General features: G+C 40.0%; 1 protein-coding gene across 1 annotated transcript in view; it reads left to right on the top strand.

Annotated features, from left to right (window-relative positions):
- Positions 1 to 276: 276 nt before the first annotated feature.
- LOC124155559 (lysozyme-like) overlaps positions 277 to 23881 on the top strand; it is a 35859-nt gene continuing 12254 nt past the window's right edge. Inside the window, exons 1-3 of the mRNA XM_046529489.1 lie at positions 277 to 621; positions 11355 to 11490; positions 16576 to 16667. Of these exons, the coding sequence (XP_046385445.1) occupies positions 598 to 621; positions 11355 to 11490; positions 16576 to 16667 (252 nt within the window). The 5' untranslated portion in view covers positions 277 to 597. The remainder of the gene's footprint in view (positions 622 to 11354; positions 11491 to 16575; positions 16668 to 23881) is intronic.

Consider the following 23881-nt stretch of genomic DNA (forward strand, 5'->3'; position numbering starts at 1 on the left):
TGATTCCTTATTTAACTCAAAGACGAAGAGAATACGGGGTGAGAACGAGACGGGGCACCGCCCCTTCCACATTTTCCCTCCCTCCTTGGGCAAGATAAGCTCTTACAAAAGATTGAAGTTTATCAAACGGCCTTTGTCGAGTCCTTCGCACAGCCGCAACCGCCTCGGTGATTCCCCTTTCTCTTCCCGGGGATCAGAAAAAAATGAAAAGAGAACGCACATTAAAGGGAATGCCTCTGTTTATAAAGCCCTCCACCAAAGAAAGGACAGCGAGCGAGTCGCTCAGGGTCAAGAGAAGTCAAAATATGAAATAAATGAAGCACGGGACGATTGGGCCTTGGGTTGTTTTCGTTACCGGCACGAGTCGTTCACAGAAAAAGTGGCGCCACGTGTGCGACACGACGTCTCGGAGGATAACATCATTCGGCGTCGATATCGCGCATCAAATTGCACTGCATTACAGTCTTGTCTTCCGCTGTAGTGCTGCATAGGAGTGCAAGCACTCTCTCCACTGCGAGTGGTGATCGACTATATTATTTCCGCTTGTGGCATTGCTAGCTAGCTGTCCGAGACTTTCGCCCGGTGACTGCCATCGCCATGGACGCCCCGCGGATTTCTCCGGTAAGAGACTCTCCAAAGGCGGAGAAAACATTAATAACCGGTTTTTATTATTAATGATTATCATTAACTGGAACATGTAACAACTATAACCATAGCATGGCAATAATTTTAATTTGCATCATTGCAAGGGAGTTGAGGATGAAATTATAAACCCATGACCTTAAATGCCTCCTTCAGTTTTTATAATCGACGAAATAATGACTAGACATTGTTAAACCGGCTTTAACAGGTTGTAATGTGGGGTGGGGTGTATGGTCGTGTTCAGGTTTTTTCACGTAGGTTAAAAAAAGTGCTTACGAAAGCCATAAATTTAGTTTCCAATATAATTGAAAGCCTTTACTTATTATAGATCTTAAAATATTAAGGGCGTAAAAGTTAACTGCCCACAATTTAATAGTTAAAAAATTAACACTGCCAATTTCTCATTTTGGGTTTTTAGGATTAATGTTTACAATATATACAATAATTTTTTGGGTTTTCACTAACTTTTGCGTTATTTAAAGATTGCCCCTTCACCAATTGCATGGTGGTATATGGTTTCGAGTGCATTTTATTTGTTAGACTCGTTTCCTTTCACAATCTGCCGCGAGGCAAACAAGGCGGATATCTTTTTTATTTTCTCACCGTGGATCAGCTTTACCATGAAATCTGATCAGCTTAAGTTGACTAATTTCCCGACGACATACATTTAGCAATTGTCAGTACTGCAGTTTAGATGAAATCAAAATACTCCAATGACTTTGAACATTTTGAATCTTGTTTGATTACTTTCCCTATATTTTTTTTCTTACGGCGTGCTACAAGATAAAAAATGATAACGAAAATAATCACTCAATATTAATGAAATAACAGCATTTTAGTTCCATATCGTGAATTTCTGCCGGTAGTTCTCGTTCAACATTTAAATCTTAAACTTTTACTGTTCATGTACGCGAATAAAAATGAAAATCCTGTATCATTACCTAGGTAATCAGCTGCTCGATGAGCTTACGTAGGTTAGTCTTGTTTTATTATTAAAGTATTCTACCGATTAAGGTAGGTTTCCATGGAGTGCTTAAGAAGAATTCCAGGATCATCTCTCCCCATCAACCATTTCCATCCTCGATTCAAAATAAGGCCAACTCCCTTTCATTCTACCTAAAAAATCCTACTCTTTTCATTCCCCTCCCTCGTTTCCCCAACATTCTACCCTCCAACACCATTTTCAACATCCCCTCACCGCTAAGCACTAACTCCATCCAAACCTTCTGTCTCCTGCGTATCTCATCTAAAAGCTTTCTCTCCTCGCCAACCATATCCAGCACTTCGTCGTTCCTTTTCCTCTCCGTCCATTTCACCTTCTCCATTCTTCTCCATACCCACATCTCGAATGCCTCCGATCTTCTCTCGTCTTCTTTCCTCAGTGTCCACGTTTCCGCACCGTAGAGAGCTACACTCCAGATCAAACTCTTCACTAACCTTTTCTTTAAACTCTTACGTAACGATCCTCTTAGAAGCTCCTTCCTGTTCACCAACGCCTCCTTTGCTAATGCAATTATCTTCCTGATAACCTTACCACTGTCTCCACTAACTTTTCCTCTAATGCGCTGCCCGAAGAGTTAAATTGATCTACTTACTCAAGTTTTTCCCCACCTGCATTTACCTTGAGTACGGCATTCCTAGCTCGCAATGCTTCACAAAACCGCATTACCTTGGCCTTCATGTGATTAATACTCATCCCATATTCCTCGCAACGCTCGTATAACGCATCCACTAGAGCCTGCAGTCCCCTCGCTGACTGGCTAATCAGCGCCTGATCATCCGCGAACATTACCGATTTGAACATCATTCCTCCCACTTTCACTCCAGCTCCCAACTCGTCCCACGCTTCTCTTACCATCTCCTCAGCGCATACGTTAAAAAGCAGCGGCGATAGAGGACATCCCTGCCTCACGCCTCGGCCAATGCTTGCCCACCCAGATTCTCCGTCCACTACCCTCACTTGCGCAGTCTGGGCCATATAAAGATTACGAATCAGTCGTCTATCCCTCCAATCTACACCTATTCTCTTGAGAATATCCATTAGCTTAACCCAGTTCACTCTATCAAATGCTTTTTCATAATCCACGAAGCAGGTATACACGTCCTGGTTATATTCTGGGTTCCTTTCCACCAGAGACCTCATTATCGCTATTGCGTCACTAGTTGACTTTCCTTTTCTAAAATTAAACTGATCATCGCCCAAATACCCGCTTGCCCTCGCCTCCATTCGTCTACTCACTGGTCCTGTTTCAGAAATTTAATAATCAGTATTGAAAATCAGCCCTTATGTTAACATTTATAACAGTTGGTATCTCAGCAGCCTTTCTTTTCGATGGCTGGCTAAGGTGGCTTCTGCGATGCACTGCATTCAATTACTTACTTTTGCGTTATAATTGATTGCTAAATGATTTTCTTTAACTCCTAGAACGGCGAAGAGACTGGAACGGTAAATGCTTAGCCAGATATTGACCCGTTGAATATATTTTTTTTACATTTTTTAATCGTGACAGTATTTATCGGTCATTCTACTGTGAAAGCGCAACATCAATGGTTAATGATATAATCCTCTGACGATGCCTCAGTTCCAGCGTAAGGAACGAAACGAAAAAACGAAAAAGTAGTGTAATGGTGGTAAACTTAGCATTCTGTAAATCTATCGAGCAGATAGAAGACTTGCAAACGATTTTGTGAAAACTTCCTCGAGGAAAATTTTCCCCAAGGCCGTTTGATGCCTCAACCGTCTTCCTTCTTGTCAGCTAGCTACGTAAAACAAATCCTACGACCAGAATTTTGAATGCGATTCTAGCTCTAATAGATCGTCGCCCGTGATTTTTAGGGGAATCAATGATTCGGCAAAGATCATTTTCCACATGATTTTATTTAACGGTAATCAATAATACGGCGGCTCTAAAACATGTTGTTAATTACATTGACGGCTCTCACGGTGTTGGAAAGAATTTCTTTTCATCATTGCGAGTACTCGTCCGCGTGTTTTCGCAATACAGATGAGCGTTTCGCAAACAGAATCTTAATAAATCAAGATTGTGTGCGTAATATCATTGTAACTCTTAGCATTGGATTCGAAACATATTTTGAGCTCACTCCTTTGATCTGAAGACGATGAAATAGGAGAGTCGACGGAAGTGATGCCTGTTAAGCCAAGATTCATTATGGATTTGTCAATTATTTTACAGCACGATTTAAAATATCGATAAAATCATGGCAACATGCGGATATTCCATAGCCATCTACCTTACGGATAGCGAAAAAAATCATAATTTCGTCATTCGTCGGTAAATACGTTATATTGATGAATTCTTCTTGGGTTCTCAACCAGATTAACTCAGTCGTATAGGCCGACGTTTCGGAAGACGACTTTCCTCTCATGTCAAGGCGTGTTACTCAATGAAAGCCCGATTTCACACCGAACAAGATCAACCGTTTAGCGAGCTCAACAATAAAGCTCAGGCAAAGCGGACACAGAAAAGACTCAAGGGGGGGCGTAAAAGATATCTTGAGTTACATTTCCTTTTATCGCAATAAAAATAATCAAGTCACATGCAAAGTTAAAGAAAGTTTTAATTAAAGTGATTATACATATCTGCAAGACAATGTCATCTTATGATATATAAAAGTTACAATTGCGGTTCTGCAATGTTTGGCAATTCGGGCGGTCCCGCAAAGGGGGTGCGCCCCCCATAAGTATCCGCCACTGGGCTCAGGTTTCATCTGATTGGCTAAAGGTCGTTTAAATTTTTTTGTTTCCCTTATGTTTATTATGCAGCTGATAACTAGTCTCCGTGTATTGATAAGATGGAAGCCGGTATCGCGATTGATATTTTTGGGATTGAGGTGGATCTCGATGGCTTCCTTAATGATGCGGTCCCAATAGCGTTGTGAATGGCAAAGAATTTTTGCATCTCCCCATATAATAGAATGGTCTTCATTAATGCTGTGCTCCGCCACGGCCGACTTCTCTGGTTGCACTAATTTGAAATGTCTTCGGTGCTCTTTCAGCCTCGTCTCAAACGTTCGGACTGTCCCCCAAATATATATTTTACCGCATTCACAAGGATTGCAGACCCGAGAATAGTTAATCAATATAATTCACCAGGAAAAATTAAAAACGTTATATTCAGTTTATGGACAAAATATTATCATTCAGCGGGATATGCATTGTGCTAGTCATATACTCCTCTCTGCTATTATTCACACTATTGTTGTGCTTTATCAGGTTAAACTACACTATTTATAAAATTCTGTCCTTTTCAAAGAATATCATAAATAAAAAAACGGAAAATATTGGGATAAGAGACATAATTAATTATTTAATAATTAATTAATACTTTCTCAAATATCCCACCGGTTAATATTGTAACAGGTCACCAATGTTTCGAATGCTAAAATGGCAGACTCAGCCTTCGAAGTATCACGAACATATTTTAACAGTACTCGTTGTAAAACCCGAGAAATATTACTGCAGCTAATAGACCGAAATAAATATATTTTTACATTTGCAGTTCTCCACTCAGTTCTTCTATCAGCTAATCTTTTCACACCTACGTATTTCTTCTCTTTCACATCCTTCTTTACTTGTTCTATATATTTTGTTCGAGGTTTTCCTTTTCCGTTCTTGCCTTCCACTTGTCCCTCGACGATTGTCTTCATCAGGCCATCATGTCTCATGATGTGGCCTACAATGTTGTTCCGTCTCCTTATTAAGGTTTTCGTGATGCTTCTCTTCTCTCCTACTCTTCTTAGGACTTCCTCGTTACGAACTCGGTCGATCCATTTGATCTTCATCATTCTTCTGTAGCACCACACTTCGATGGCCTCTATCCTTGCTTTCTCCGCTGCGGTCATTGTCCATGCCTCACTTCCGTATAGACTCCAAGTGTAGGTTCTTTTTAAATTGTTTCGTTACTTCCATATTTAAGTTTCCCGCTGTATTATTCTGAAAAGCTATACCGATGAGGGCCGGCCTCAATGGCTGCAGGGTAAAGTCTTGGCCTGCCAAACAAGAGGCCGCGGGTTCGAGTTCCACCAGGTTAAGTTGATACTATGCAGAGCATGGTAGTTCATTTACGTGTGGTTGTTATCTTGTTGAAAGTCTCGATATAAAAGACCAAGATGTGTTGTTTCCGGTGGTATGGGAATGAATAAAAATGTTTTCAATGAGGGGAAAATAAATTGCTAAAGTCATTTGAAGTGAATTTGAAATGCGATAAATATGTATTATTACATTTGAATGGCAAGGTTGGACGGTGATTAGCTGGAAATTTGAGCCATCTAGTTAATTTTTTTATAGCGGAGGCGGAAAAACGAAACGGAGAGAGTATAGCGAGAAAAAATAGTGGGCAGCAAGCGCGGAGGCATTAAATCGCTGTCAAGGGCTGGGAAGCATTATTCAACCACTCAGGCCACCAATCATAGCCATTTTAGCACGCATTGCATACTGTCAACGGCATAAATAAAACACATTTTAGAAAATGGCTCCGTTGAGAAATGGAACGAGCGTTTTCTAAAGAAGGAGAGCATAAATTGAAAAAGAAATAGTGTCCTGCATCTTCAGTAATATTTTGGACTCGCTGGCTCTTGTACGGTATAATGATTCACCGGATAGTGGTGATGCATACCTATCCTTTAGGGAGACAATTTATGGCCTAAACTGAAAATGAAGAATTGAGTTAAGTATTGGCAGAGAATTTGACACCGAGGGTTGCAATGTATGGCTTCACGACGATCAGAGTGAAAAAAATACGCATCAGAAACGTTGAAATGCATCTTTTAATGTAAGTGTGATAAAAGAGTATAATAATTCAGGAAATACCATTATGTGGATGAATCATGAATAGTGAATAGGACTTTGTTATCGCTGGGAATGTAATAAATAATTTAAGTTTATCCAAATGTATTATAATGATAATTATTTGATGATTTTTCTGATAAAATTTCAGGAAAATGTATGTATCATGTATGATAAAGCGTTTAAATATATGTTAACCACCATTTATGACCATTTGAGAATTAAAAAGGAGTCAAATTGGGTAAAAATGTATCATTTTTAAGATCGTAATATTTCCATAAGTACCTAAGCGAACGATATCGTGGTATAGGAGTGAATCGAATTTAATTACGAAAAAAGTGCTTTTAAGATCATGCGGGGAGAGAAAGAGCATAATTTACCAATGAAAGGCTTTTAATGAAAAATTAATTGCGGAACTGGTACCAATTAAAAAATAATAATCCTTTACTGAAACTCAAAGTCGTAGAAATTCGACTGGAAACGACGATTTCCTTAATTCTTCCATCTTCTTTCGTGCCGTGTTCAATTGGGTTTTTCATTTGTCTCCAGAACACTACAATTTTTTTACACCGTTGTTCGGTCTTCCTCGTGATGAACTCGATTGATGCATCTTGTACTGCTATAATCGAAAACTCTGGTCATTGCCAATATTTCATATATTTTTGGCAAAAATGCCGACGTAAGATGTCAGCCGATGAACAAAAAATAGCATATGTGATATCGATATGTATTGTTATGTTTTTCCGGGTGTTAAAATTTCCTCTGATTGTGAGAAAAAGGTGGGAAAAAGAGGCTTCCTATTGGTTACTCTGCAATTCCACGTATTCATTGTTGCGTACATCACTTCTGCTATTAGATGCTTTCTCCAATAATAATTATTTCAATTTTTATCTGCCAGAAAAGTATGTTTTGTTGAGGACGCTAGAAAGGCATAAAACCCTAGCAACTTGATGCCAAAATGAGGTGATTGTTAGTAGATGGTAAGGAAATCTATTACTTTTTGGGAGGATAGGTATGACTGACCAAGTGGTGAAAATGAAAAAGCTGTAGGTTCTTTTGTGTGGGTTCTAAATGTGTTTCATATCTCCCTTATTTAGAAGCAGCCTCTACGCACGGAAAATACTGGATGCAAAACAACGAGTTTGACCATTGTGTTAAATACCAAAAGGGTAATTCATGGCCGCTCAATTATTGTCCTCAATGAAAGAGACAAGTATCCGCAATTATTAACGATTGTTGAGAGGCTCTTTACAGATTCGTTCTGTTCCATTAATAAAGCCACAGAGCCAGCTGCGGTCTTAGAACAAAAAAGATCATTTGGTACCAGGTATTCATGTGCAATACTCCCATTTGTTTTCATAGCGTCCCCACTACTGCTTTCTTTTATTTGTGGTCTATTAAATATCTGTCATCACGCTGTTCCAATAAAGAGAGTAGTTCAATTTACAACACGATAAAAAAAATGGCCTCACGGCCGTAAAGCCACAGACACGCTCGTTTCCTGATAAAGACAGAGCGGAATTGCGTTCATTTTCATCCTTCCAAATTATTACCCTTTTCACTTTTGGCCATTCCACATAGTATTCCTATTTCCCATTCACTTTCCCTTTTTTGCCGCTTATCTTTCTCCTGTTGAGCCTTAAAAAAAATCTTTTATTCGAGAGCCGTGTTTGAGAGCCAAGAACTTGCCTTTCGTTCGGGCGTCCCACACGGAATATGAACTCTTCGGCCTTATTGAGGGAAAGAGAGTTATGATGGAGAGGAAGTATGGGGAGGGAAAGAAAGAAACCTTTTGCTCCGACACGAAAGGTCACCATTTGCCGCGGTGATATTATTCATTTCTTCGAGGGGAAAAGAAGTTTGGCACTTCGGCGGGCTTGCTGTTATTATTCAACATTGTCGGTGGGGAGGCTCTTATTATTGATGGATGGTCGAAAGGAAAACATGGCCGTCGCTCCTTCCCTCTTTACGCTGGCCTTTATCCCTGCGGCCCTCATGAATGAAACAAATGGGTTCTTCACACGATCGGCTTGGCCGCAGCGCGGAACACATAACGAATGACATTTCGGTTGTCGCAACGTCTCCCCGTCTGCAAATATCGCCATCTCGTCTCCTTCAGGGAGTATAAGGAAGGTATATTAAGGGTGCACCAATAACTGCCAATTTGATGGCGGACTTAATATTATTTGCTCATGCTTGAGACGGTAAAAGGAGGAGAATATATCCTTCTACCCTTTACTGCAGATGAAAATGCCGGCAGTAACACGGAATAAAGCCTTTTCCGAACAACGCAGTCTTTCTTACTACACATCAGCAATTTTTTTGTGCCCTTTCACTATATTTTCGAGTTCCTTAGTTTTCAAATTTAATTGGGATACAAAGATGAAATACGAATATTTCTCGTTTTGGTGGAAAATCTCATTGAGACCACTTGTAATTCGAAAAAACAGGTCAAAATTGAAGATCAAACCGTTTTTTAGTTTTGTTTCTCCACTAATCTAAGCAAATGGAATGATGAAATCGCGAAAATTCGATGAGCGCTGATTCTATTGTAAAAATACCTTCGTGCTGTTGTCTTGATTTCGAGGCAAACGTGACGAACATGGGGAGGTCAGTGCGGTGAGCCTTATCGAAGTTATTGATTATGTCAGATTATGTACTCTTCCGATCAAGACGTCTTCAAAATTTTCTTCTCACTATACAATTCAGTCATGAAGTATACTTTTCGCTTTGGGGTTATCATATGCTCTCAGCAGAATACAGGATTAAAAATTCTAAATTGAAAGATATATAACAACATCTGTCGAAACATGGACACTCAAGTACAAGGACGAGAAAATACTTGATGTCTTCGAGATGTGGGTGTGGAAAAGAATGGAGAAAGTGAATTGGACGGAAAGGAAAAGTAAGGACGAAGTACTGGAAAAGGGTGGGGGAGGAGAAGAAACTTCTAGAAAGTATCCGGAGTAGACAGAGGGCTTGAATGGAGCGAGTACTGAGCGGGGAGGGGATATGAAGAGTCTAATTTAGAGTGTAGCGTTTAACGGTGCGGAATCATGGACACTTAGGGCGTTTTACACATGGCAAGTCATTGCGCAGGTTAGAGCTGCATCAATTTATCTTTAAATAATTTACGCCGTGGAAATGCGCGAATGGACCAACGAAATTAGGACAGGGCATTATTGTGCCATCTCACGTCCACGCATTCTCGCATGTGTTCAAGCAATTCACCGCTATAAGGCCGTTTTACGCGGTACACGGAATTGCGCAGTCTGACGTAAATACGAAGGTCCAGTCGAAATTGCATCGTGTGAAGCGGTGAATTGCTAGAACGCATGCGAGAATGCATGGATGCGAGATGGAAAAATTGACCCTTCTCTAGTTCCGAGATCGCGTTCCCGCAATTTCAAAAATGTTTTCTGCATTAACCGGCGCACTGACATACCACGTGTAGAACGGCCTTTACATGACGCAATTTGGCTGCGCCTTCGTACATACGTCAGGTTGCGCAAGTACGTGCCCTGTGTAAAACGGCTTTTAAGGAGGAGGAAGAGAGAAGACTGGAGGCGTTGGAGATGTGGGAATGGAGGAGAGTGGAGAGGGAGAAAGGGACTGAGAGGGAGAGGAACGACGAAGTGATGGACATGGTGGGCGAGGTGGTGAAGCTTCTAGATGAGATGTGGCGGGGACCGAAGGTTTACATGGAGCGAGTGTTGAACGGGGAGGGTATGTTAAAACCCGTGTCACTAGGAAGAATGTTAGCTGAGCGAGGAAGGAAGAGAACAGGTTTTATTGATATGTATAATGAAAGGGATTTGGCCTTCTATTGAACTGAAGTGTGAGGTCCAATATGGGATGAGACAGGCTGAGCTAATTCGCAAAATTCTCCATCTAAACCTACCGAAACTTGTAGAATAAATTAATAATATTAATTCAGACGCATGAACTGCGGAATGCCCATGCACACAGGATATAGAAATTAATAATGTGGGTTGTGTATACTTGCAGGATAACAATGGAATTCCTTCGTTATACGTAGTTCACTTTGACCAAATGATTTTACTCTCATAAAGAACAAACAAGGGGAATTCTGAAGGCAATTAGACGATTTAATGGCTGTCCGAGCCTCTGTTATGGATTTTATGCCAGCTAGCTTTCCACTTTTAATTCAATTCAGTGTGTAGATACTGGCAGTCAATTAGCAGCTGCTATTTTTCTGTTAGTCTTAGCTCAGTTGATTACTTAATTAATTCGCCATTTTGATGGCTTTCTTTTTTCACTTGTTTCTGAGAATTGCCTTTAGTAGCTGTGTGATGAATACATTTCTATAAGCAAAAAATCATAAGTATCTACTCAGGTCTCGGCATAAAAAATGTTCAAGTATGGAATATGTTGAGTATAATTTGGTATAGGAAGATTTTGGCATCCTTCAACAATGCAAAATATACGATGGAACATTAATTGTTGCACACCAGCACATACTAAAAGGTGAGGCAGGACATAGGTATTCAGATTTTTGTGAATTAACAATGTGATGGATTTTTAAATCATGATACTAGTTCTCCAGCAATACATTTTTTTGAACTTCTTCAGTCTTGTATCAGATTATTTTCTAATGAAATGCTGTGATATATTTACGCGTGCCGGGTTGTTGAGAATATTGTAGTATCATTAAACAACACCAGGTTAGAGAAAAATATATGAAAATAAGTAATTGCCAATATCCGATGAAGTTTGCTGTTTGTTGCTCATTATAACCAGTATATTAGGAACATGACGAATGTTCAATGTATGCACTTTGCTGCTTTAGCAAAAATAGTTCAGAGAAAGTCAATTTGGATTAAAACATTGAATATAAGTCAGCTTCTCCATGAAATTTTAATCTATGAAATACTCTCTCTTTCAGGTTCAAAAACTTCTCATTTGTTACTTAATTATCACCATAGGATATGATATGAGAACTTCGAGTTACGTCTTCAAAAGATGTGAGCTTGCACGGGAGCTTTTGTCCTTGGAGTTTCCTGAGCCACTTCTACCAGACTGTGAGTACTGCATTATCATCAATATACCTTCCAATTATCTCAATCACCAATTTCATTTTTTGTCAATAAAGATGGAGGTTAAAAAGTGAAGAGACACATATTTTTCTGATTTTTGATCCATCCCCTACTACTTGAGTTATTCGCAACAAAAAATCGACAGCTTTAACCCTTTTACAGATAAGTTGATGACGTCACTAACTGCTACCCAGCAGATTGCCCTTTCTCTGCAACTCCTTAGCCTCATGCAAGGGCCTTGTGTGGTCAGGAGTAGATTTTGGGGGAAGGGGTATCACAGGGGTCATGACTCTCCCAAATTTTAAAAGTAAATTTTTATTTTTAATAGTTTAATAGTTCTTCTAAATGCAAATGCATGGCTAAAAGTCCCAAATGTGAGTTTTATTTTAGTTGATAATTTTATTTTTATTTGTATTAGTCATAGAGCATAGCACTCCTTATTGTAAAAATGCCCCTCTTTCTGGAGGGGAGGGAGGGTATTCCGTACTCCCTGGATTCAGGTTATGACCCCATCTCCTAATTTGATGCCGAAACTGTCCCTGTATGTGATTCATTGTTGTTTTCACTCTTGTTTCGTGTTGGTGATTCCTTTGCTCAGGGAAAGGTTCTTCCTGCGCAAGTAAATTAGCCAAAACTCTAATGATGCCACCAACTCATAAAAATTCAGCGGCCACTTGCAAATTTTCTTCTTTTTTAACTTATGAGAGAATGGCTCAATGGGGAAGAATATTTTTATCATCATTTATCCTTCCCTTCCATTAACTGAATTATTTTAATGAATTACAATTTTGGGTCAGAGCAAACGACCCCATTAACTCAACAAATTAACCATATGCTATGGATTGACCCACTACTGGTTCACATCAAACTCCACCCAATACAATGAAAATTTTACTTTTTTCAGTTGTCATCATTCAGTAAAATGGTTGAGAAGTTAGAGTTAGAGTGAGAAGTTAGAGGCAACTAAGTTTCATGACAATGGGAAGCCAACTGAGACACACTGGTGGGTTTAACTCTTGCTGAACTAGATGATAACCCTGATTGAGTGGTGCATAATGGCCAACCATTTATGATTCAGATCACTGCATCTGATCAGAGTCATTCTGTCGACATACATATGTAGCTACCAAGAAATATCTACTTAAAGTAGAGAATACAAGCATAGGAGTTAAGAAAAATCCATCACATGCTACTGATGGACCTCATTTCTCATTAATATTGAGGCATGAATGTTGACAGTGCCAGAGAGGTCAAGGGTAATTATTAGTATTCTACCAATTAAGGTAGGTTTTCATGGAGTATTCAAGAAGTGAGCTGGGAGCCTCCCTTTCCTTCCAGCACTACCTCTTTAATTCACTGTAAGGCCTACTCTCTTTCAATCTATCTAAAAAAATCCTATTCTTTTCCTTCCCCTCCCTCGTTTCCCTAACATTTTACCCTTTAACCCTATTTTCAACATCCCCTCACCGCTAAGCACTAACTCCATCCATACCTTCTGTCTCCTCCGTACCTCATCTAAAAGCTGCCTCTCCTCGCCCACCATGTCCAGCTCATCTCATCTCAGGTCAAGGGTAGAAGCATTTAAATGTAGGTCTACAAAAGCATGGTGAAAATAAAATTATTGACTGAGTCAGAGATGAGGAAGTCCTTTGAAGAGTGAGGGAGATGAGAAGCCGCCTAAAGACCTTAATAAGCAGATTGGACATTTTAATCAGCCTCATCATGAGGCATCAAAGCTTGATGAAGACAATCATAGGACAAGTGAATGATATGGAACGCAAAGAAAGGCTCCAAATGAGTTTCTTTGGACAAGTTATAAAGGCTGTACAGAGGAATAAATATGTAATTAAGAAATGTTTGGTGTAGGATGTACGCTACAAATAACACTCAGTGTGGTTAAGCACGAATTGCCAGGTTGGACGGATTTATTTTCTACTGCGGTTACACAGTAATATCCACAATAACAGTTTACCAATCGCAAAGGTGAATTGTTCACGTCGGTGGTCAAAGTCAGACTGGCATACTCTTTCCTCACCCAGGCAGCCGAGCATCCTTTGGTGGCTGCTGGTAGAACTACAGAACAAATGACTCTGGTTTGGCACCATGTCATCAGCATTTGGTGCCGCCAAATCATCCCCCTGGCCAACAAGAAACCAATCTTTGGATTGCTGACTTATAGTGATGATGCATAAATTCAGTGCGTCACATGATGCCACTTGATGAGACCTCTTCGGCATGGAATTGAATTAGAAAAGTACATGTAAAATTAATGGGAAGAGTGCCATCTGAGTCGCTCATGCAAAGTAACTCCACCTCATGCAAGCCTCAATTTAATGCTCAGATGGCAGCGAACTCATCAAGAATCATCAATACCAATGGCCAGGCCAGGTAAGCCAGGCCAGGTGCAAGCATTTTGAGCATTCTAAGAACAGGTTACTAGGCAGGCCTTCTATTCTCATGCTGCTGTGGACCCAAGAGGTGGCTGCTAACATTCCTCTACGCTAGGGTGGGCTGAAAAAAGTCAAATTCTTCCAATCAAAAACATCTATGTCTTATAAGTTGTGTACTAGCGGTGTAATAAGCGTTTATTATACTGCTAGTACACAACTTATAAGGCATACAAGTTTTTGATTGGACGAATTTTACTTTTTTTGGCCCACCCTATTCTACACCCTCTATACCAGTGGCGCCGACTCCATGGGGCTTGAGGGGGCCCGAGCCCCCCCAATAATTCGTTATGGGTGTGAGGAAAAGAGTGTCAGGCTTGTCGATTTTCCCTGGAGTGTCCAGATATCGAGATTAGAGTTATCAGGGTTCTAACTTTGATCATATGACTCTTATAAAAGGCATAAAAGACTTACAATTCACTACTTATAAAATTTCCCGGGAAAAGATCCCCGTTTTGGGCCCCCCCAATATTTTTTGTAAGTCGGCGTGCCTGCTCTATACCCATTCTCATTAGTTGGTATACTTATTTATAAGAGGCATGCGTTGAGAGGTAAGTTGTTTGTATGTAGGGTATACACTGACAAGATGGGATGAGCAATTGAAACATGACTGAAAAAGGACAAAATCTGTTAAGTAAGTCATAATTTATTAAGTAAGAGTACAACTATAATAAAAGCTGTAAAGTTGTTGGCTCCTGCAGCCAGAGAGGTCAGTGGTGGCTGAGCATAGCCTTGACCCTGGCCACATTATTCACTTTGATAGTACAACACTCCTTTACTCTTGCAAGGGTGTCTCTGGGACCAAATCATGAAAGATGGTGTGGAAGTGAAATTTTAAAAAAATTAAAAGACACTGAAGAGATACCAAGGCTATAAGCACAGAAATAATAAGAAAAAGATCCTGAAACTAATGTGGAGAAAGATAGAAGGCTTAACTAATCACAGCCAATCTAATGGATGACATCATGTCTAAATTAACACATTCAATACTGGCGCGATTTTCATTAAAGTCGTCAAAATCGGCCGTTAAAATAAGAAAAAAAAACAGAGGGAGGTTTCCGCACCATAACTTCCGTTCAAATACTGCTTTTTACAAACGGCGCACACCTTTTGAAGAGGGAAGCTTGCTGAAGGCCATACACACAATCGGAAGAGTCGGAAGTGGATATTAGTCATGTACAGAGGCGGAGAGAGGGCTTCTGGTCCAACCAGCAGAGCACCTCAATTGATGTGCTCCGTATCTCGGCTTGGATGGGACCACGTCAATTGACTTGCTCCGCAATGAATGCAAGACTTCTTTGGGGAATTATTAACCCTATACAATAGCTAGCAGCATCTTTAAAATGTCAGTAAAGTTTCAACTTCACACCAGTAGAACTTCGAACAGTATATTATAAGCATCTGCTGAAATCTTCAGTTTTTATAATACAACTTCACATTTGCTGGATGTGATTTAAAATATGGCAAACGCACAGCATCTTTCTTCCCATCTTCTTCAATAGGAGGGGAACTGCTGGGATCATATGTGCATGAATCAGCAATCAGTAACTCACTCAATTTTTTTTAAATGCATATGTACTTCTACTTATAAATGTGAGGTATATTATTATTATAGTATTCTACCGATTAAGGTCGGTTTCCATGGAGTATTCAAGAAGTGATCTGGGAGCCTCCCTTTCCTTCCAGCACTGCCTCCTTTAATTCACTCTACGGCCTACTCCCTTTCAATCTATCTAAAAATCCTATTCTTTTCCTTCCCCTCCCACGCTGCCTTGACATTCTACCCTCTAACGCCATTTTCAACATCCCCTTCCCACTAAGCACTAACTCCATCCATACCTTCTGTCCCTCCATATCTCATCTAAAATCTGCCTCTACTCATCTACCATATCCAGCACTTCATCGTTCCTCCTCCTATCCGTCCACTTCACCTTCTCCATTCTTCACCACACCCACATATCGAATACCTCCAGTCTTTTCTCGTCCTCCCTCCTGTCCATGTTACTGCACCATAAAGGGCTACAGTCCAGATCAGACTCTTTACTACCCTTTTCTTTAAATTCTTACATAGCGAACCTCTCAGAAGCTCCTTCCTGTTTATCAACGCCTCCTTCGCTACTGCAATTCTCTTCCTGATGTCCTTACTACTACTACTACTACTAATACTTACCCTAATTTTGTTAAATCTAAGGCTGGGAAGGACCTTAGATGGATCGAGGTTGAATTGCCAACGTATAATTTTAAGATATTCCCAGTGGCGCCGACTCCATGGGGCTTGAGGGGGCCCGAGCCCCCTCAAAAATTCGATATGGGTGTGAGGAAAAATGTGTCAGGCTTGCTGGTTTTCCCCGAAGTGTCCAGATATCAAGATTCTAGTTATCAGGGCTCTAATTTTGATCATATGACTCTTATAAAATGCTTAAAAAACTTAAAACTCACTACTTATAATATTTTCCGGGGCAAGATCCCCGGTTTGGGCCCCCCCAATATTTTTTGTAAGTCGGCACCCCTGGATATTCCTTCTATTTTTGCAAAGTGCATGCATAAAAAGTCAAGAAATTTTATTAGGACAGAACAGTTTTAAATTTCTAAAATATGGTTAATTATCTAATCCTTTTTCCAGGGGTGTGCTTGGTTGAAAATGAAAGTGGGAGAAACACCTCAGCAAAAGGAGGACCTAATTCTAATGGGAGTTATGACTACGGTATTTTTCAGGTGAGTGAGCCTTAAATGAAAAAAGATATATTTTTAAACCCAGATATATTTGATCTTAATGAGAGGTGTGTGGTTAAGAATTTTTCTTTTGGGCTATGATAATTATTGAATTATGTATATAAATTAACAGCTGTTACAGTTAAATTATGAATAATTAATTTTTTCAACATGATTATTTAAAGTATACATTCTTTTGATTCTTTTCCTTTTTCCATCCACCTTTTTAAAAATCCAGTATTACATAGGATACTTGTATTAAATAAGAATATTTGAGGAGGGTTACATTTAAATTGACTAAATAGATAAAAAATAAATAAAATTGTAAAATTGACAAAGTTATTAAAAATTGAATGATGTTTAATCATTAGAACACCACAAATTTTCCAAACAAAGTGTGAAAAAAAACAAGACTTGAAACTTTTAGAGGCTTATGCGGGTAACATTCTACACAATCTAATGCTTAAATTTAATTATTTACTGATATTTGTATAGTCTCCAGAACAAAATACGAGTAAGTATTATATATAAATTCTTTTAGATTGCAGGTAAAAAAGAACTGGTAACAAAAATGTAGATATGAGATCAAATAAATAAAGTACTCCACCACTTGTGGTAGATTTCCATGGAGCATTTAAGAAGTAATCCGGTAGTCTCCCTTCCCTTCATGGATTTCCTCTTCAATTCACAAAAAATACTTACAAATATATTACGCAATTCCTCTGCTAACTACAGATATTTGCCATAAGTGGCCATGCAATCGATCAATCACAGGGGCCTCTTTTATTTCCCTAATGCCATCTGATGTCCAGCATCAAAAAAATTTAACATGAAAACAGAAAAAGTGCAAGGAGCTTGGTGGGGTTTAAAGAAACAGTGATATTTTTAGGTCGTCAGAAAGCATTGGTGCAGCACAACAGAATTTTCTATCATTTTTCGAAACTAAACATTGTCGCTTGAGCCATTTTAGTTTTCGCTTTATTCTCAGGGTATTTTCGAAAGCACCTAGCATATATCACTGACTTTACTCTCTGTTAGATTATTATTATTATTATAGTATTCTAGCGAGTGAGGTAGGATTCCATGGAGTACTGAAGAAGTGATCTGTGGGCCTCCCTTTCCTTCCAGCACTGCCTTCTACAATTCACTGTAAAGCCTACTCCCTTTCAATCTAACTAAAAATCGTATTCTTTTCCTTCCCCTCCCTTGTTTCTCTAACATCCTACTCTCTAATACCATTTTCAACATCCCTTCCCCGCTGAGTACTCGCTCCATTCATACCTTCTGTCTCCTTCGTATCTTATCTAAAAGCTGCCTCTCCTCGCCAACCATATCCAGCACTTCGTCGTTCCTTTTCCTCTCCATCCATTTCACCCTCTCCATTCTTCTCCATACCCACATCTCGAATGCCTCCAATCTTCTCTCGTCTTCCTTCCTCAGTGTCCACGTTTCCGCACAGTAAAGAGCTACACTCCAAATCAAACTCTTCACTAACCTTTTCTTTAAACTCTTACATAACGATCCTCTCAGAAGCTCCTTCCTGTTCATGAATGCCTCCTTTGCTAGTGCAATTCGCTTCCTGATGTCCATGCTACTGTGTCTGTTTTCCTCTAATGTGCTGCCCAAATAGTTGAAATGCTCTACCTGCTCAAGTTTTTCCCCACCTACTTTTATCTTGAGTCTCACATTCCTCGCTCGCGATACTTTACAAAACCGCATTTCCTTAGTCTTCTTGTGATTAATCATCATATCCCATACTACTCGCACCGCTCATCTAAGGCATCCACTAGAGCCTGCAGTACCCTCACTGACTGGCTAATCAGCACCTGATCATCCGCGAACCTTACCAATTTCAACATCATTCCTCCCTCTTTCACTCCAGCTTCCAACTCGTCCCACGCTTCTCTTACCATCTCCTCAGTGTATACGCTAAAAAGCAGCGGCGATAGAGGACAGCCTTGCCTCACACCTCGGCCAATGCTTGCCCACCCAGATTCTCCGTCCGCTATCCTCACTTGCACAGTCTGGGCCACATAAAGATTACAAAGTAGTCATCTATCCTTCCAATCTACACCAATTCTCTTGAGAATATCCATTTACTTAACCCAGTTCACAATATCAAATGCTTTCTCAAAATCCACGAAACAGGCATATACATCCTGGTCATATTCTAGGTTACTCTCCATGAGGGACCTCATTATAGCTATTGCATTACAAGTTGAATTCCCTTTTCTGAAACCAAACTGATCTTCGCCCAAATACTCGTTTGCCCTCGCCTCCATTCGTCTGTTCAATATCCTCAGTATCACTTTTGCCGCATGCAATACTAGGCTGATTTACCTATAATCTCTGCATTCCACAGCCTTCTTCTTTTTCAGTAGCAGAATTAAAACCGTCTTCACGAAATCCTCAACCCAACATCCCTCCTCATAGATCTTGTGTACTAGTTCCAAAAACCATTTGTTACCTTCCATGCCTAAATTCTTCAGAAGCTCACACAGGATATTGTCCACGCCTACTTCTTTTCTAGCCTTCATATCACGAAGTGCTCCCTCTATTTCTGAATCTAATAACCCCGGCTTAACACTAGAAGGACGGCAGGGGTCATTTGACCCATTTTCGGAATTCAAATTTATTTTTCTCTAATTAAAATATTATTTTTTAATTTTGAAACTTTTTCACTTTATTCATTTTGGTCTATATTTTGATAAATTAGTGAAAATTCAACTAGATATAATGTTTTGTTTTAAAATTTTATGACATGTTATACCTAGAAGAATGGCTATGGGTCATTTGACCCACAACTTGTTTTCGCGCTATTTTCTACTTTTTTTCTTGCCCGTGGGCTCTTTTGTGCTATGTTTAGCTTATGTGTTTGTGATTGATGTGTTTGATGATTTGCTTCATTTTGAACCAGCAAGTACCCGATTCAATGCCAGTTTCGTCCTAAGGGCTCCTACCAGAATTCCAAAACCTAGGCATAGTGACTTGTTGTGCTTAATCTTTCGATATTTAACCGGCCGCAAAGGGAAATAAAACGTTCTCAATCCTTGATTTCCGTGAAATTCATGCAAGTATGATATTTTAATTTTCTCTTCCTTTCATCGTTCAATTATTATTGTATTACCCACACCTGAAAATCATCACGTATCCCATGACTGTTTTCCGTCGGCCAAAATTCAGATTTCATGCAGACATTAATTTTCATAATCACCTCATCAACTTTACGAATACCTGTTTCATTTTTCTGGCCTGATGGCACTGTCACTCGGCCTTGCCCCTTTGCCGTGTGTCCAGCCATAGTGCCTCCTGACCCCGTCGGAGTTTGGGGCGGCTGGACTGCTTGCTGCGCCCTGGGGAAAAATCCTGTCTCCTATTGAGAGAGCGGAGAAATTGGGTGGACTGTAAAATTCTATTATATACCCTACCCTTGGAAGCCACACGTAGGGTGGAGAAGAATCATTGCTGCAAGTTCTTGGAAGATACGAATCAGAATACCAGGTGGTTGAGTCCCTGCCTTTCAAATGGGCAATAAGCGTTACTTCTGAAATTTTTGTCCTTTTGTATGAATTTCTAATGCTCTCTACCTCTTTATACTTCCAATGCAACTGGAGAATATTCTACCATATTGCGCTTTCGTTTGCAGATTTTTTCGTGAAATGAAAATAAATGAATTTCCATATTGTGACAAAGATGAAGATTGGCAATGAAATCAAGTGTTTGGGAAGTAAATAGTTAATAAATTTAGTCACTTAAGTGACCGTAACATACAAGATTTCAGGAATAAATGTAACTTGTAACAATTATTTTCCATCCATCCAGCTAGCAGAAAATTAGAAAAAAATGGAAAACCTCTCTTACAGGGACGATCTGAAAAATCAGACGTGACACACGAATATCCATGACCCCTAAAATATCCATGTAATCCATTCCACGCGAGTGTTCAAAAGTAACTTAGGCAATACTCTTACGTAGAATCAGGCAAACTAGAACAATGATGTACTTTTCCATTAGGAACATAGTCTCAGACGGCACTATTTCCGAAACGAATAAAAGAATACCAGAGACCATCCTACTTCATAACAAAAACAAAGCGGCAGTAGATATGATGGATAGCATATATAAATTCATTTACATGCCTCCAAATCCAACAGCCACATCTCCACAGGTACAAAAAAGAAAAAGGTGCCAAAAATATCACCGAATTGCACCAATTTACTTTCCATTTTCCAAATTCCTTTTCATGTGCAAATGGCTTGTGTCCAAACATCCCCTGCCACACGCCTTTTAGGCGGCTTGCCGGGTAGTATGTAGATTTAGATGTGGATGAATAAATCGTCCAATGCACATTGGATGAAAATGAGGCATTTTATTCCAAAATATATTTTAGGGGTCAAATGACCCCTAGCTGTCCTTCTAGGTAGTGCGGAACTCCCGTCCTCCTAGTGTTAAGGTTATCCTCCTTCACAGCACTTTCCTCCTCTAAAGTCAATCTCTCTGGTCTGTTTCTTTCGTCATACAGATCATCCATGAATTCCTTCCTCTTCCACTCTGTACCTCTTCTTGCTCGGTTAGCATCCTCCCATCTTTAGCCTTAATTTTAGACATGGCTTGTCCTCTTTTGCCACCCAATAGCGACTTAACTTTGCCATATAACGCGCCTACCTCTCCTTCCTTCTGAAACTTTTCCATTTCCTCACACTGTCTTTTCCACCAAGCCTCCCTTGCCCTCTTAGTTTCACGTCGTAATCAATTATTTAGTTCCCTATACATTCTTTTGCCTTGTTCTGTGTCCATGTTCTTCCACTTCCTCCTCTCCTCCATTTCCCTTATCATATTCTCCATTATCCACGGCTTCTTTATCCTTCTATTGTCAACATAACCAATTGCCTTCTCCGCCCCTTTGACTATTCCCGTTTCAATATTATCCCATCTTTCCTCAACAGTCTTAGTACTCTCAATCTCCTGTATACTAATGTCCACTAGTTCCTGATATTCTCTCCTCATACTCCCCTTCAGGGCTTCTACGTTCCATTTCTTTGCCTTCCTAACTTTCATAAGTCTTTTGAATCTTACGTTGCATTTCATTAGTACTAGGTTGTGGTCTGAATCCGCATCTGCTGCTGGGAAGCTGTGCGAGTTTTTCACTCTTCCTAAACCTCTGTCTTACCATAATGTAGTCTATTTGATATCTTCCCACATCCCCTGGACTTTTCCATGTTGACCTTTGCCTTTTATGATGACTGAACCACGTGTTTGTGATGAAAAATTTGTTTCTCCTGCAAAATTCAGCTGCTTTCTCTCCCCTGTCGTTCCGTATTCCTAATCCAAAATCTCCTATTTCCTGTCCATCCCTCCCTTCCCTGACTGAGGCATTCCAGTCCACCATCACTACCAGATTTTTCTTACCCGGGGTGTCTCTAATTATTTCCTCAAGATGTTAATACACCTCATCTATTTCTTCCTCCCTATGATTGCAAGTGGGCATGTAAACTTGGACCACCACAAGGTTGGTGGGCCGCACCTCCATTTCTACCACCAGAATCCTATCGCTTACCTGGTCTATACCTACCACACGCTTACCCATCTTCCCGTTTAATACTACAGCTACCCCTCGCTGACTTTCCTCCCCTCCACCATGTATAACTCTATACCCATCACTCCAATAGTCCACCCCATCCCTCCACCTCACCTCGCATAATCCTAAGATATCTATTCTCCCTTTATCCATTCCCCTTTTGATATTGTCTAACTTCCCCACCCTCATCATTGTCCTCACATTCCATGTCCCTACATTTATAGCCGACATCTTCTTCTCCATCTTCTTGGTCTTCTTTTCTTCTCTCTTCATTGCTGCTGCTGCTGGTGATGATGATATGTCTCTGCAAGTATTTTGCATGTTGACGACCCAAAGGACCTCTCCGATCTTGCTGCCGTGACTGACACCCGCTCTTTGCGAATGGGTCCCGGTCGATGAGATTCCGAGGCTCATTTGGTTGTACTCCATGTTTTCAGGGAAGAGATAGTTGGTAGGGTTTCCCACTTCCATTCCAACAATGTTTTTCACGCGACACTATCATGTAAACTACCCTTCGTCTGGCTCCTACCCTTCGACCTATCTGGCATGGGTAGCCCTACTGGGAATAATTTAGGATTAATGCTGCCAGTGCAGCTCAAGGGGTCATAGGAATGCGCAAGTTTTTAAACGAGACAAGGTTGTTGCCTAAGGGAAAGGCCTTCCTCTACAGAGTATATTTTTTCAACCTCCCGCATATTGTTTACCTCTGATTCCCAATATTCTCCCTTTATTGTCCCTTTGAGCACCTCTTTGTTCCAGTTTCTTGCCCATCTTATTGCTTATATTCATTAGTTAGCAAACAATAGCCGGCACCATTTTTTTGTTTTCTCTGTGATGACGGGAAGGGATGATGAGCAAAGCTGTGAAATGGCTCGTGTTTTCAACTTTCTCGGAAGGATTTCATAGATAATATATACTATAGCCATTTGAATCTGCAATTGATTTAATTTTGGAGAGTTTACAATTGAAGTTGACTGCATTTAATGGTGGATTGACCAATCTATGAAACATCGAATGAAATGAGGATAATTTTTGGGAGGTTGGATGGCATGAGTCGCTCAGAATGATTGTGTCACTATAGCAGTTTTCTGTATACACCAAATTCATGTTTGCCGCCAACTATGGATATGCAGAGATCAAAAAGTTAGTTGCTTCCCCTCATCACAGAGAAATCTAAAATATGGTGCCGCTATTGTTTGTGGGATATCTTTCCAACAGGCTTGCTCGCAAATTCCCCAAAAATAAATTCAATGTTTCTTTCTACAACCCCTACACGGTAAAGTTTTGTATCGTAACAAAGAAGAAATAGATTCAATCCATCAATCCGACATTTACAAAGTTAATTGTGTTACATCGGTCAAACAGGCAGAAGTTTCATTACCAGAATGAGAGAACATAGAGGGTGCTGGAATATGGAGATGAAATGTTTCTTCTCACCAAACACTTACTACAGACTTTTCATTGTTGTCATTTTTAACCTGAAATTCTACACTTCGAAAGTAAGGGCACAAGACTTGATGTTTTAGAGCAATTCAAATTGTTCAGAGTGATATGAATATGCTCATGAATGAACAAGTGTTTGTCACCCACTCTCCTCTCCTTAAGATCCCCTTCCCGAAAACAAATGGTCAACTTCTTT

The sequence above is a fragment of the Ischnura elegans genome, chromosome 3, assembly GCF_921293095.1.
Source record: "Ischnura elegans chromosome 3, ioIscEleg1.1, whole genome shotgun sequence".
Taxonomy (NCBI): Eukaryota; Metazoa; Arthropoda; class Insecta; order Odonata; family Coenagrionidae; genus Ischnura; species Ischnura elegans.